Here is a 13,969-nt window from a genome sequence, read left to right as displayed (position 1 = left end):
AACGTTTTGAATAAACGGACCTACGAAAAAGGGAAAACTCTCGGGTTGCGATAAGTGGCGCACATGCAGTGCGCCACTTGTCGCGACCGGAGGAATTGGAATGATCTTCGCAACGAGTACTCCTTAACTAGTGATTTCGCCGAATTGGTCAGAAATTTGATCGCACTGGGATTGTTGGGCCGCGGTGTCGGCTACTCAGAAAAAAAATAGTTCACAAAAATAAAACAATTCCAAATTTAGTTCACACCAATTATTCAAAATTTACTAAAAAATAGTTCACAGAAATAAAATTATTCCAAAATTTACTCAAAAAAAAATAGTTCACGGAAATTGGATTGTTGGGCACCGCCGCTTGCCAGAGAAGACTGCATGCTGTCGGCAATTGTGTCTGATATCCGTTTTTCAAAACTCTGTTCACAAAAATAACGATTCAAAAAGTAAATCTTCAATTAAAAAATTAGGCAATTATCAAAAGATATACGAACGGAAAGGTAAAATAATAGACCTTAATATCTGGGGGAACGTTCCTCAGGGAGAAGATCACATCAAATGTTTTCATTTCGAGGGAAGCTAGGATCGACCGAGATCCCGAAATCACTAATTGAGGAGTAATCCTTTCAAAGGTCACCTCCACCTCCCCAAGATGCGACAAGTAGGCGCTACGCGTGCGCCACTTGTCGCAACCTGGGAATTTTCCCTTTTTTCGTACATTCGTTTGTTCAAAACTATTTATCTCTTAAATCGTGCATCCAAATCTTGAACCGTTTTCACCGTTGGATCCCTCGCGTCGAGACCTTCAAAACTATATCCCATATTGATAGGTTTTGACAAAAAAATATGAAAAGAAACAGATCGGGAAAACATTTTCTTTCTTTCCGAAAGTCGTTTCCAAGAGGCACGACCTTATCTCTCATGGAAGCAAAATCGTGCCTCTTACGAAAAAACATGTTTTTTTTTCTTTTTTGAGAGACACGACCGTGCCTCTCGCGGAAGCAAAATCATGCCTCTCGTGGAAGCAAAACCGTGCTTCTCATGAAAGGGAAAAACACATTTTTTTTTCATTTCCGAGAGGCACGGAAGCAAAAACATGCCTCTCGCGAAAGAGAAAAAAAAATGAAAAAACACGTTTTTCCCATTTTCGAGAGGCACGGCCGTGCCTGTCGTGAAAGCAAAACCGTGCTTCTCACAGGAGGGAAAATGCAAATTTTTTCATTTCCGAGAGGCACAGAAGCAAAAACCGTGCCTCTACGGAAGGAAAAAGAAAAAAAAGCATTCTTTTCTGTTTTCGAGAGGCACGACCATGCCTCTAGTGAATGAAAAATAAGAAAAATGCGTTTTTCGTGTAAAAAGATTTGATTTTTTTTTGGTTCGACAGTTAAGGCAGACCAGTGAAAAGCCGAGAAAAACGAGAAAAACCCATCTAAAAAGACAAAAACGTGTGAAAAAAATCCGAAGAAAGCGTCTAGAGTGCGACACGTGACAGTAACTGAGAGCATGCCAGCCCAAGTGATTCTTGGGAAGGTTGGGAACGAGCGCTCCTAAGTTAGTTGCTCCCCCGAGATCCAGAGCGGGGTGGAGAAGTGAAGGATGTAATTAAGCGACACGAAGAAACTTCCCTAGAATTAACATATGGCGAGAAAATTGGTTTATGTACATGATCCACTAGTACAATTGAGATTTGACTAACCTGGATGGGTTTATTTATGGCCAGTGCTAGGCGCCAGCGCGCCGGCCCAAATTTGGGCCGGTCAACGCGCACCCGCACGATACGTACTTTCGCAACCGCCCGATTAAGTCCCGATTAAGTCGCTACACCCCGCGTACAGGATTCTTGTTCTTCCCTGCGGCAGTTCCATCCTACCCCTGCTTGCTCGACGCCACGCGCAGCCTCCCCACTTGCAGCTTCCGTCGTGCCGCTCGTCGGCTCGCCGCCGCCGCCGCACGCCGACACAGCTCGCCAGGCCCCACCGCCGGCTGCAGCCTGCGCACGAGGTTGCAGCTTCCCATGGCCGGTTGTAGCTTTCACCTATAATGGTTACAGCACCGGCGTTCCGGTTCCAGCACCTTGCAAGCAAAAATAGTCGCCGTCGCCGTTGCCATCACCATGGAGGAAACATAATAGCAAGATGCAGCTTCCCATCGTAGCAAAAAATCTTATGGCTCAAAGCTTTTATGGTGGTCGGTTGAAACAAAAAACAAGGCTTACCGTCGCCGCCGTAGAAACTCTAGAGCCTATGTAGCAAAAATTGGTGCTGGTCCCAGCTCGGGGCTTCAGCGGTTGTAGCAAAAAATTCTGCTGATTCTAACTCGGACCTTCACCGGTTGTAGCAGAACGTATGTGCTGGTACAAGCTCCGGTGTCGGCATGTGGTAGCAAAAATTCTTGCTGGTTCCAGCAATTTGTGGAGGTGGTTCCAGCAAAAACCGCAGTGTTTGTTCCAGCATTAGCCGCGTTGTGAATTGCTTCCAGCACCGGCAACTCTTGGTTCCAGCAAATCGCATGGCTGGTTCCAGCAAAACATGTGGGTCGTTGTAGCATCGAGCGGTGCCGTGTATGCGCACGGGTGTCGGCCGTAGCAGCACCGCGACCGTTGTAGCAAAAAGCAGTAGCCCGTCGTGGCGTCGTCGCAGAAGCAGCAACCCTGTCGTGGGCGTCTCCACGGCTGCACAACCACCGCAGCAGCAGGAGCACGCGGTCCCGTCGCCGACGTCCCCTGCAGCTTCTTGATGTCGCGAGGCAGGGGAGGAAGGAGAGGTGAGGAGAAAATTAGATTACATGGGCAGCTAATCTGATTCAGGCGCGGGGGCTTGCTTGACGGAGTGAAGGCAAAAGCAAGGGGGGAGAGAGATGAACGTGGAGATGCAGGTTGGGAGAGAGAGATGAAGGTTGAAGACGAGGGAAGGGATGGGGATAAGGTTGATTAAGCGGTATTGGGCCCCACAGCCAAGTGGTGCGGAACCGAACGATTAGCCTGTCCCGGGCTGAATCGAACTAGCAGCCAGCGACCGGCCGAAACGTTAGCCGGTCCGCCGGCCACAAACGTTTACCTTTATTTATACCGAGACAAATATGTAAAGATGCATGCACATAGATAGGGTTTCACATCAGCAGCAGGGTACTCGTTCCAGTATCACTGCTGCTATATAAATAATTAGTCTCTCTGAAGGCTAACAATGCTTACTGAAAATCCAATTGTATGTATGTCTCATTGTTCACACACCCTTTTTTTCCCCTGAGACTCACTTGCATTGCATGGGGAACGAACCGGGCCACTTACATGCACTTGGTGGCCCAACCCAGTCCACTGCTGCGGGCCGGGGGAGTGAAGGAAAAAGCCCACTCAAAAGCATAGCTGCACACAGGAAGAAACCAACGCCAGTCCGTCCACTCATCTGGTGCGTTGCTTCTTCCTCTAGCCAGCCAGCGAGCTAGGTCTTCCTCTCGCGCCGCCGGCATGAGCCACCTCCACCCCGGCGAGGTCGCCGCCGGAATGCCCGCCCGCCGCCGCAGCGCGCGCCTCCGTTCCCAGATCCACGCGAGTGAGGTACACGCCCGCCCCCGCAGCGCGCGCCTCCGTCCCCAAATCGACGCCAATGCGGAGGGCGCCGGGGCGGCCAGCCACCGCCGCAGCAATAAGCGCAGGAGCACCCAGATCCAGGCGGGAGTGGGGGCCGACCGAGTAACCCGCCGCGGCAAGCGTCTCCGTCCCCAGATCCAGGCCAGCGAGGAGGGCAACGGCACCTCGCCGGAGCCGCCTGCCTCCCTGCCGGACAGCGAAGATATGCTCCGGGAGATCCTCCTCCGCCTCCCCCTGGACCTATACTCGCTCCCCCGCGCCTCCGCCGTCAGCAAGCAGTGGAGAGGCATCCTCGCCGACCCCAAGTTCCTCCGCCGGTTCTATGCGCACCACCGCAAGCCGCCCCTCCTCGGCTTCTTCCAGCGCGGCGGGCAACAGGTCATGTTCACGCCCGTCCTCGCACCTCCGGACCGCATCCCCCCCTGGGCGCTTCTCCCTTGGACGCTACAGTGAACACAAGGTGCTCGATTGCCGCCACGGCCGCGTCCTCGTCAAAGACCGGGTTCTGGAAGAGCTCGTTGTGTGTGATCCTATCAACCACAAGCAGCACCGCGTGTCCATTCCGCCCGAGTTCAACAGAGCCTACCTCAAGGCGGCAGTGGTCTGCGCTGCCAGAGACCAGAACCATGTACACGGCGCGTGCCATTCAAGCCCCTTCAAGCTGGTCTTCGTGTACATTCACTACATGCAGTATTATCGACAACTCGTCGCCCGAGTTTACTCCTCCGAGACTGACACATGGGGCAATTCCATCTCGACAGAGGCTTCAGATGGCACTCTATTTGGTCACAGAACTAGCACCCTTGTAGGTAATTCCCTGTACTGGCCGGCTAAGCATAAGGGAAATGACATAGTTGAGTTTGATTTGCGCAAGCAGAACCTTACCGTGATCAAGGGGCCTCGTGGTATGAATATGAATGATTTCGACAACTTCCATATCATTGAGGAACAGGATGGCTCTTTTGGTCTTGCCGCCTTGTCCCACCTTAAGCTTCAAATGTGGCAGAGGAAGGTTGATTGTCGAGGTGTTGTCATATGGTCGTTGCGGAAAACCGTTTCACTGCGTGAACTTCTTAAGATCCCTAGGACCGTGAGATGGAATGAATGGCTCAAATTGGTGGGGTATGATGAGGATACCGGTGTAATCTTTTTAGCTTGGCATGATGTTGTATGTATGGTTCAGCTGAAGTCAATGCAAGCGAGGAAGCTTCATGGAACCGGTTCTACATATTACTGCTATACTTTCGCGAGTTCACATCCACTAGGTAATTGCTCATCCTTGGTCTTTATATCTTAGGAGTAACCCAATCTAATTATGTTCTGTACATGTGTTCTCACATACAGTTATAGTAATTCTTAAATGTCCACATACAACTTGCACTTAGTAAGCAATTTCCTATGATAGAATTTGTTTAGTAATTGCACCTTTGCTAGATGGACGAGTTTATCGTCGTGTTACTTCATTATGTGTTATGTTTCAATGTGCTTGTCTTTTCTATTGGAAGATAGCAAAATCAAAGGTCGAATGATTAACTTAGCTGGCAAGTTGGAGTGCCCAGGCTAGTTTTATTCTTTGCCTATTATCATTACTATTATTTGTTAAGATATTTTTTTCATTTCACTCCATAAAAAAATTCTGTTGAATTCATGCTTTTTGAAATAATTTAGATTTTCTCACTTGTTCATTCATATAGCACATAGAAATAAATTGCATTTCTTCTCTTGGGATCCTTTTAGTTAAAGCAGAATACCCAATAATACTTTTGTTCCTAGAGTTTGTTGTTTTGGCATAATGTTGTCTGGTTGACAATACGAGTAAGGAGTTCACATGAGAAAATTTATAGGCCATGTTTTCTTTTCTTACAAGCTAGCTAGGTTCTCCATTATGAGGTATCTAAGCGTACTGCTTGTATGAATATCCCTCACATTTACAACATATGTTGTTTTGTTTTATCTAGTGCTACTGTCAAGAGTGACTAATACCACATCTGTAGAAATAAGTTATATAAGTGAATTATTTTACTCAAGTTATATTTGTCAGCTCATCTTTGTATCTGTCTCATGTTGCCTTCTCTTATCCATTTGTCTTTATTGTGAAACTGTTGTTAACTGCCGGAGTTCTTATTCTTCTAGGCACAACCATTGAAGGTGGAGCTAATGGAGCTGAAATGTTAGGATGACTCTGGTTTGATGTGCTAATGTGCTGAAACGTTTCAACAGGTAAGATCCTCTGAATAAAATTACCGAGATTTGGACTGTTTGATGTTCTCTTTGGAATATATGTGGCAGACAGTGTGGGTAGCATGCACCCTCAAATTACTGTCCATTCGGCTATAGGGATCCGCAAATGCTAATAACAATTAAAATGTTGGTGAGGCTAAGTAAAAAGGGACTCATGTTAGATCATAAACAATGTGCAGATGATTCACATGTTGTATGCCCAGAGTTCTCCCTTGGTTTTTTTTAATCCATAAGTTGAAAGCAATATATTACTAGCCCATTTTGTTATTAAAAACATCAGTCACCTCATTCAACTCCATCACCTAAGAAATTTGTGCGGAAAGGCTGAAGGATTTATTTTGTTGTCCTATGTAGCCAGCAATATGAACGACTCTTCCTTTTTTTAGGAGATAGGGTATAGCTCTACTTTATGTTGCTGAGTAGATTATGAGTCTGTACGCGCGCCTTGTTCATCCGCTGTTATATACTCCTAGGTGCTACTACTAGGTTCTGTCGATATCTGCATCAGGTTACTAACAACTTGATGCTTTTGTTTTCCCCAGGTGAAGAAAGGGCTGCTGCAGTTGTTAGTTGTCACCGAGTTTGTCGCATCGCAAACCCTCGTGGTCGGTGGTGTTTATATGTTATTATCTGCAAAAAATTATCATGCCTTATCTTAGCCAAGTATGTAATGTAGCAAGATGGTTTGATTACATAACCCGTGGAATTTTAGCTTAATTATTCTAGTATTATTTCAAGTCGGATCTCATCCTGTCTTGCCTTTTCCAGATGTGTGTGCTTGGCAGCTCTTCTCTTCAGCCAGGAGAGTATCTGCCACAAGTATTTGTGTGTTTGTGTCTGCTCAGCTTTTATTTGAAAAGAAAGGGATCGCTCGTCAGCTCTGGTTTGAAAATATATGTAGCATGTGCTTGGCAGCTCTTGGGAATGCCAGGAAGTTGTTCTACATTTTTACATATATTTAAAAAAAAATGTAGATCGTTTGCATGGTAGAGAGTTAGATCGAATCAAATGTACATCCCTTTGAGGCTTTGACTAGAACAAACCCTCATCGGGAAGGTGTCCGTGCCGGTAAAGAAGTGATATCATTGTTAACATGACTGAAATTAGTGATGTAGGAGTTTGAATGGCAGAGACGGGACAATGAGGTTGCTGCTGCTGTCCAATGGGAGTATTTTGTAGTGGTTCATATGAGCAAGAAGACTCATCATCCTAGCAGCAGCTATTTTGTCTGTACGGCAGATGCGGGTCTGGACGGCAGCAGTCTTTGGCTGTAGTATTCTGTAGTCGTGCTACGTATTGGTGGTGAGAGACCTGGAGGCTTCAACTTTGGCAGGCTTTGTTGAATCTGATTCTGTTCTGACAACCCAAAAGAAATCTGCTATCTATATAGTACTATCAGTGTACTATATACTTGTATGTGGTCACCTAAAGAATGAGATTTGGGATGTTGATCAGTACTACTACCTGATCTAACCCACAATACTTGGACCAAAAATATATGCATTATTATACTAGAACTACATATGCTTTGTTCTCTGTTGTGCGTATTTGCTGAGATCTGGTTACCAACATATATACGCTGGTGAAGTGGTGTATATATATTGGCATGATTGGAGAATACACTTCTGAATGTTTGAATGTGTTACTGGTTTGCTGGAGTTCAAGCCTGGACCGATGTTTTCATGTGGTTTGCAGAGGCTTTATGATCATATCCTGGCAAACCGCGGCCAGTTGTGCATCATAACTTTGTTGCAACAGAGTGAGGAACTCAGGTTTTACTCTTTTGTTCTGATTTATTTCTGTAGCACAAATCTGTCACTCCCTCCTTAAAGCGTTTAGATCACTTTTTAGTGATATAAACGCTCTTATATTTCTTTACAGAGGGAGTACTAGCTAGTGTTTTGTAGCTCAAACAAAAGCATGTTTCAGAATGCTCCTAGCTCTGCAAAAGCAGTGAGATAATACTGACTTGTTGTTGTTGTTGTTGTTGTATGTTTCTTGCAGATTCAACTGGGTGGGTTTCTAATCAAGTATCAAATGCCGATGGCTTGAACCTGTGTGTGTCTGTCGTAAGGTGTTCAACTAGAGCAGAGAGGACTAGAGATACGGGGTAACATTTAGTTTTGCTGCTGAAAATTGAGCACCGCCTTGCCAAACAGTTTTGCTGTAGTACTAATGGCAGCGAGAACTAATCCATAGTGTTAGACTGACGAAACTGAAACTCCATGCCACCACCACGGTTTTTTAAAAGAAACTATTCTATGCCACGGAGAGAATATACACAAACATTTTCAAATTAGTGCAGAGTGGAGAAGTGAAGGAGCCAACTAAGCGACGTTTACATGAGGAGGGATACGTTTACAAGACAAAAATTCTAGACTCTGCCTTGCAAAACGATATTATATTATGGGACCGACGCAGTACATTTTAGCAATTAAGCATTGTTATAGCATTTGAGTTATTCATACCAATTGCTGGCTATTACATGTTTCCGCACAAAAGTTAACACTTAACAGGAGTTGGGAAGCAGCATAGTAGATTTCTTATACTTGGTACAAGTACAACCGGCGGCTGCAGCTTCCAGTGAGTTAAGTGCATCATCTCACAGTTTATTACTACATTACAGATCAATATTTTCGCTCATCCTCCTCTGAGATTGAAGTCAGCTGGGACGACAGATCACAGAAGGTATGAATCATCTACATGGGTGTGCCACTGCTCGCAGAAGAATGACATAGATGGCATTTGCAGGCCAGCATATCTATCACCCCGCTCATGTCTTTGATGCTTCATACTACTCTGTGGCGCCTACACGGAACTATGTAAGTCCTGACACTGGAACCCAAAATTTTGAAACTGTGGTGTTGTTCTTAGTTTCCTATGTGTAGGATGTTAAGTGCTCCTGGCTTGTCGTTTCTGTGATGGTTCGTTTTTGTTAAGTTTGTTTCCACGTTTTTAAGACCCAACTTAATGCGGCTGAAGCTGAGGTTGCTACCTCGTTTAGTGGTTCATATGCGCCATCATTACACAGATATTCTCTGCTTGATTGAAAGTGACGGGAACTGGACTGTTTTATGTGTTAAAACTTAAAAGTGAGTATTTCCGTCGTGGTACCCACCAGTCGCACTTGTGGCTATGAAAACGTTAGTTTTCAAAGGAAAAATGAGCTCACACATATGATGGGTTAGCAGCTTACGTGGCCACCCTCCCATCGTCGCCGCAAAAATTCCTAATATATGTATGTGTCAGCTCATTTTCCATTCAATAAAAGAACACCGCCTGGTGATGAGGTTAGGAGTAAGCGGCAAATATTCATTGTTTTCTAATACAATACAGGCTGGTGGTGCGCCTATTTACACTAGAGGGTTGGGCGTGCCTATAGCGCACATGGGGTGATTTCCTCTAGCCAGTTTCTCTCAGGGTGGCATGCCTAGGGCAGCCCCCATGGCAGTTGTTGTGGTGGCCATGGGTGGGGATAGGGGTAGAAATTGCTATAATACTATGTAGGATTTCAGGAAGCGCTCATGCCCCACAGGACGCTGCCTACAATGTATTTATGTGGCGGTGCTTATCCTGTAATAGCATACAAGCAAAGAAATTGCATCCGGAGGTTATTGGACTTGATACGCAAGGAAAACCATAGATTACATGGAATACGGTTAAGGTTTTATCTCAACCTAATCATGTACAATGATAGTATCTAGAAGGTTCTAGTCTATTCCTATGGCACATCTTCGTAGCCGCATCATAGCTTTTTGACATCTTGAATTTGGTTGCATGGGTTTCGCCCTTTATTTTGATATATAGCAGAACGAAGCAAGCAATTAATGTTGATTAATGACTGGCTTCATTCCGTGCGGCTGCTATCGATTTATTGTACGCCACTTGGATCTTCTTCAGCTTCACAACCACATTGTTCATTGTCATCCTTTGCTCTGAAGAGTCGCTAGTGCAAACCAAACCCAACTCGAATATAGGCACAAGAAAACCTTCCATGTTGCAGCTAAAAGACCCTTGTAGTAGCTGATCATCCACAACACGGACAAGTTCTGCGGGAAACGCATCAACAACCCACTGCCTCAGGCTTATATCTCCGACAAAAAATGCATCTGTGGGTCTCTTTCTAGTGAAGACTTCAAAAAGCATGATTCCAAAGCTGAATACATCACTTTTTCGTGAAGCTTTTCCCTGAGCTCCATACTCTGAAATTAAGGCATGCCTGATTAACTTAATTACTCAGTGGTTCAATAAGAAGTAGATTGAGCAAGAAAAGTGCTAGCTACTAACAGTACCTGGTGCCATGTAGCCAACAGTTCCAGGCATGCTCGCAGTGATTGTAGAGCTGTCATCACCTAGTAACAACCTTGCAATGCCAAAGTCTGCCACATGTGCTGTCATGTCCTCATCGAACAACACATTGCTAGGCTTCAAGTCACAGTGCAAGACCACCTCGTAGTGTTCATGGTGCAGATACTCCATTGCCAATGACACATCAAGCATGATGCCTAGTCTCTCAGTGAATCCCAATGGTGTTGTACCTTGAGAGTTGTGCAGGAGCATCTCTAAGCTGCCATTGGGCATGTATTGAAGCACCAATGCCCTAAATTTCAAGTTGGAGCAGGTATTGAGTATCCTCATTAGATTGTGGTGTCGTGCCATCCGTAGTACGCCGCACTCTGCATCAAAGCTTCTCACCGCTTGTTCTAGCTGCATGTCTAGAACTTTGATTGCAACAATTAAACCATTGCTTAGCTGGCCCTTGAAAACATTTCCAAAACTTCCAGACCCTAGCAGGTTGCTCTCATTAAAATTATCAGTTGCTCGAACAAGCTCATGGTACGAGACCAGGTGATGGGTGGGCATGTCAACCATACCAGGAGAAGCTGACATCCCTTGCCGCTTCTTAATCTTCTTTCTGACTGTTACATATATGCAGAAAGCTACAAGTCCAATTGCTATGATGATAGTAGGGAGCAAAATCTCCAGCATGCGGCCATTATTAGTTCTTTCAGAGTTACTTGGGCACATTGGAAATCCTAAACGTGAAGCACCACAAAGCCCTGAATTCCCCGTCAAGGATTGCTGACTTATATTTAAGAAGACCCCACCTTCTGGTACTTGACCTTGTAGTTTGTTGAAAGACAGGTTCAAGCTGGTCAGGATGGTGAAATTTACTAGGTACTTTGGTATTGTACCAGAGAGATTGTTATGTGATAGGTCCAAAGTTTGCAAGCTGGTTAGCTTGCCGAAAGATTCTGGAAGTGAATCATCAAATGAATTGTGTGACAGGTTCAAGTAGGCCAGCGTTTGGAGTTGGCCAACCGAATATGGGATGCTACCAACCAAGAGGTTGGCAGAGAGGTCCATGCTGTAAATTTGATTCAAATTGCCCATATCAACCGGTAATGTGCCAGTAAAGAAGTTTCGAGACACATCTAGCTTAATGACACTGTCAAGATGAAATAAACTCAATGGGATCATTGATGATAACTGGTTAGCAGACAGTACCAGGTATTCTAACTTGGTTAGGTTACCAATCCCCTCCGGTATTGAACCAGACAGTTTATTGTTGTAGAGGAACAAATGACCTATATTCTTAAGCATTGCAATCTGAGGTGGGATGGACCCAAACAAGTGATTTCCGTCAAGGTCAAGCCACTGGAGATTATCCATCATCACGATGGATTCTGGAATCTTGCTATCCAACTGATTCTTTGAAAAATCTAGCCATTCAAGACTGGTTAAGTTTGAAATCGTAGCCGGAAGTTCACCCACAAAATTGTTCTCAGATGCACTGAAAATTTGCAGCTGGGTTGACAGGTTCCCCACATAGTTTGGAATGCCCCCGGTGAAATTATTTGAAGAGATGTGAAGAAACTGGAGCTTTCTAAAATTAGAAAAACGGGATAAGAAGCTAAGATCCCCCTCTAGACAGTTCTCTGAAATATCAATACGAAGCATAGAGTTGGTACTACCAATTGTTCTTGGTACCGATCCAAGGAACATATTATTGTTTAAGAGCAGGTATGCTAATTCAGACAGGTTACCAAGAGAAGCAGGAATGGGTCCGACTAGTTGATTGTCTGAGACATCAAACCAATTCAGTCGGTCCAACTGTCCAAATTCTTCCGGAATGCCTCCTGACAGCTTACACCCATCTAGGCCTAGTAAACCTAGCTGAGTGAGGTTGCTAAGTGCAACAGGAATTGGACCAACAAGGTGATTCTCGTCGAAAGAAAGGAAAGTGAGATAAGAAAGCTTGCCCAGCCACGTTGGCACAACACCCTCAAAGGAATTCTGGCTGAAGGAGATACCTTGGAGGTAGTTACAAGAGGAGAGCCCCGATGGAATCTCACCGGTGAATTTGTTGCTGTCCAGGCTGATTCTTCGCAACGCTGGTAGACTAAAACTTTCGTTGTTAGGGATCGGACCAGTTAAGTTGTAGTTGAAGTCAAGCCAGATTTTAGTTAATCTAGAATGGTTGAATACGGATGGAGGTACTGGGCCACTGAAATGATTCGCTTGAAGGACAAGGGACTTGAGCATTGTTAAGGAGCCAATACAAGATGGTATATGTCCTGACAGGCTATTGTTGGCGATGTTCAGGTAAGTTATCAGGGGCGTATTATTAAATAGATAGGTGGGTATTGAGCCGCTCAGGTAATTCCTCATGATACTGAAGTAGCCAAGACTCTGCAGGTTCTGCAGTTCTACCGGGATTGAACCAGATAGATGGTTAAAATGCAAGGAAAGAACACGAAGCCTTGTGAGGTCTCCTATGGTGGTTGGGATGCTACCTGATAGATCATTGTATCTGAGATGTAGGTATTTAAGACGATGAAGCCGTCCTAAATCATCGGGGATGGAGCCTGTGAGATTTGTATATACGAGGTTAAGGACGGAGAGGAAAGAGAGATTACCAAGGTGAGGACTGACTGATCCATGGAGGGGGGAGCCCGGCAGTCTCAAAGCGGTGACGCGCTGCCGGCGCCGACTGCATGTGACACCAAACCAGTGGCAGAAATTCGTGCCGCTGGTCCAGTTGCTGGCAAGGATGCCGAGAGGGTCGGAGAGCTGCGCTTTGAAAGCCAGAAGGGCAGTGTCGCTGCCATTGCTCTTGCTTGGACCAAGAGAAGATGTGGGTACAGTGCAGAGCAGGGTGATCAAGAAGAGAATGGGTATGGATATGGATGGAAATCCAGGTGAGGCCATGTGTGTTTGGGACAGAGATGCAAGTGTATGCTTTGGCTTTGGGCTGATGATATCTTATAGATCCATGCATCAATCCATCTTAATATGGTGGGAAGGGTCGTTTTTTATAGTCTCCAGCTTCAGAGTGGTGCTTTTGGCGTCAAAGACCACTGGGTAATATTTTTGTGGATTAGTGCAGAGATCCCTAACGGTACCTGTGAGAGCTTTTGATATAGGAGGCTCCAGCTTTTCCAAGTGGTGTTTTACACATCGAAGACCTTGACTTACGGTCAATCTCTGCTGGTGAGTGAACGCACATGCGCACTACTACTACGACAACAGGAAATCATGGAGACAAAAAGCTTATGTTTGAGTAGTCACATAATATGTACTCCCTCCGTCTGGAAATACTTGTCATTAAAATGAATAAAAGATGATGTATCTAGATGTATTGATGTGTTGGCAGGCACTGCAGCAGCTGTCGCGTGTTACTACAACACAACTATGGCTGCCACCTACCGATTAAGATGAGTATAGTAAGGATTAGCAAATTACTTCGTCTCAGGTCATATAATGCAAAATTACTTCGTCTCTGTTATATAATGCAAAATTACTTCGTCTTGGTTTTATTACACAAATTACCTCAATGCTTCTGGAATATTTTGGCGACACACACCAGGCTTTTTCATGAAGTTGATAGCAAGAGTTCATACGAGGGAAACTGGAGTCCCTTAACACACAGCAGATTGTGTCATGTTTGATACAACTCTAGCAGAAGGCGCGGTGGCACGCCGTGCCCGAGTATTTTCTTGCGACCTTCATGCCGTTGGACATCCACTTTATTGAATGAATTCATACAGCAACCAACTCATCTGTAGGCCGCAGAATCATTTTATTTAATACCGCGTTGGCAAGGTCTTGAACCCTGAACCTCTTGGTTATAAATTTATGCATCTAACC

The 13,969-nt window shown here is 45.1% G+C and overlaps 2 protein-coding genes across 2 annotated transcripts; one reads left to right on the top strand and one right to left on the bottom strand.

The window, feature by feature from the left end:
- Positions 1 to 3,391: 3,391 nt before the first annotated feature.
- On the top strand, positions 3,392 to 6,533 carry LOC123172349 (uncharacterized). Its single transcript, XM_044589347.1, has 3 exons — positions 3,392 to 4,842; positions 5,711 to 5,797; positions 6,361 to 6,533. Exon 1 carries the CDS (start codon positions 3,455 to 3,457, stop codon positions 4,028 to 4,030), a length of 576 nt encoding a protein of 191 aa, XP_044445282.1. The 5' UTR covers positions 3,392 to 3,454; the 3' UTR covers positions 4,031 to 4,842; positions 5,711 to 5,797; positions 6,361 to 6,533.
- A 3,119-nt stretch (positions 6,534 to 9,652) lies between these two features.
- Positions 9,653 to 13,060, bottom strand: LOC123172350 (probable LRR receptor-like serine/threonine-protein kinase At3g47570). Its single transcript, XM_044589348.1, has 2 exons — positions 10,111 to 13,060; positions 9,653 to 10,020 (listed from the first exon to the last, which is right to left on the bottom strand). Exons 1-2 carry the CDS (start codon positions 13,028 to 13,030, stop codon positions 9,653 to 9,655), a joined length of 3,288 nt encoding a protein of 1,095 aa, XP_044445283.1. The 5' UTR covers positions 13,031 to 13,060.
- Between the last annotated feature and the right edge of the window lie 909 nt (positions 13,061 to 13,969).

This window comes from Triticum aestivum, unplaced genomic scaffold (genome assembly GCF_018294505.1).
Source record: "Triticum aestivum cultivar Chinese Spring unplaced genomic scaffold, IWGSC CS RefSeq v2.1 scaffold74765, whole genome shotgun sequence".
NCBI lineage: Eukaryota > Viridiplantae > Streptophyta > Magnoliopsida > Poales > Poaceae > Triticum > Triticum aestivum.
This window is presented reverse-complemented; position numbering and strand designations above follow the sequence as displayed.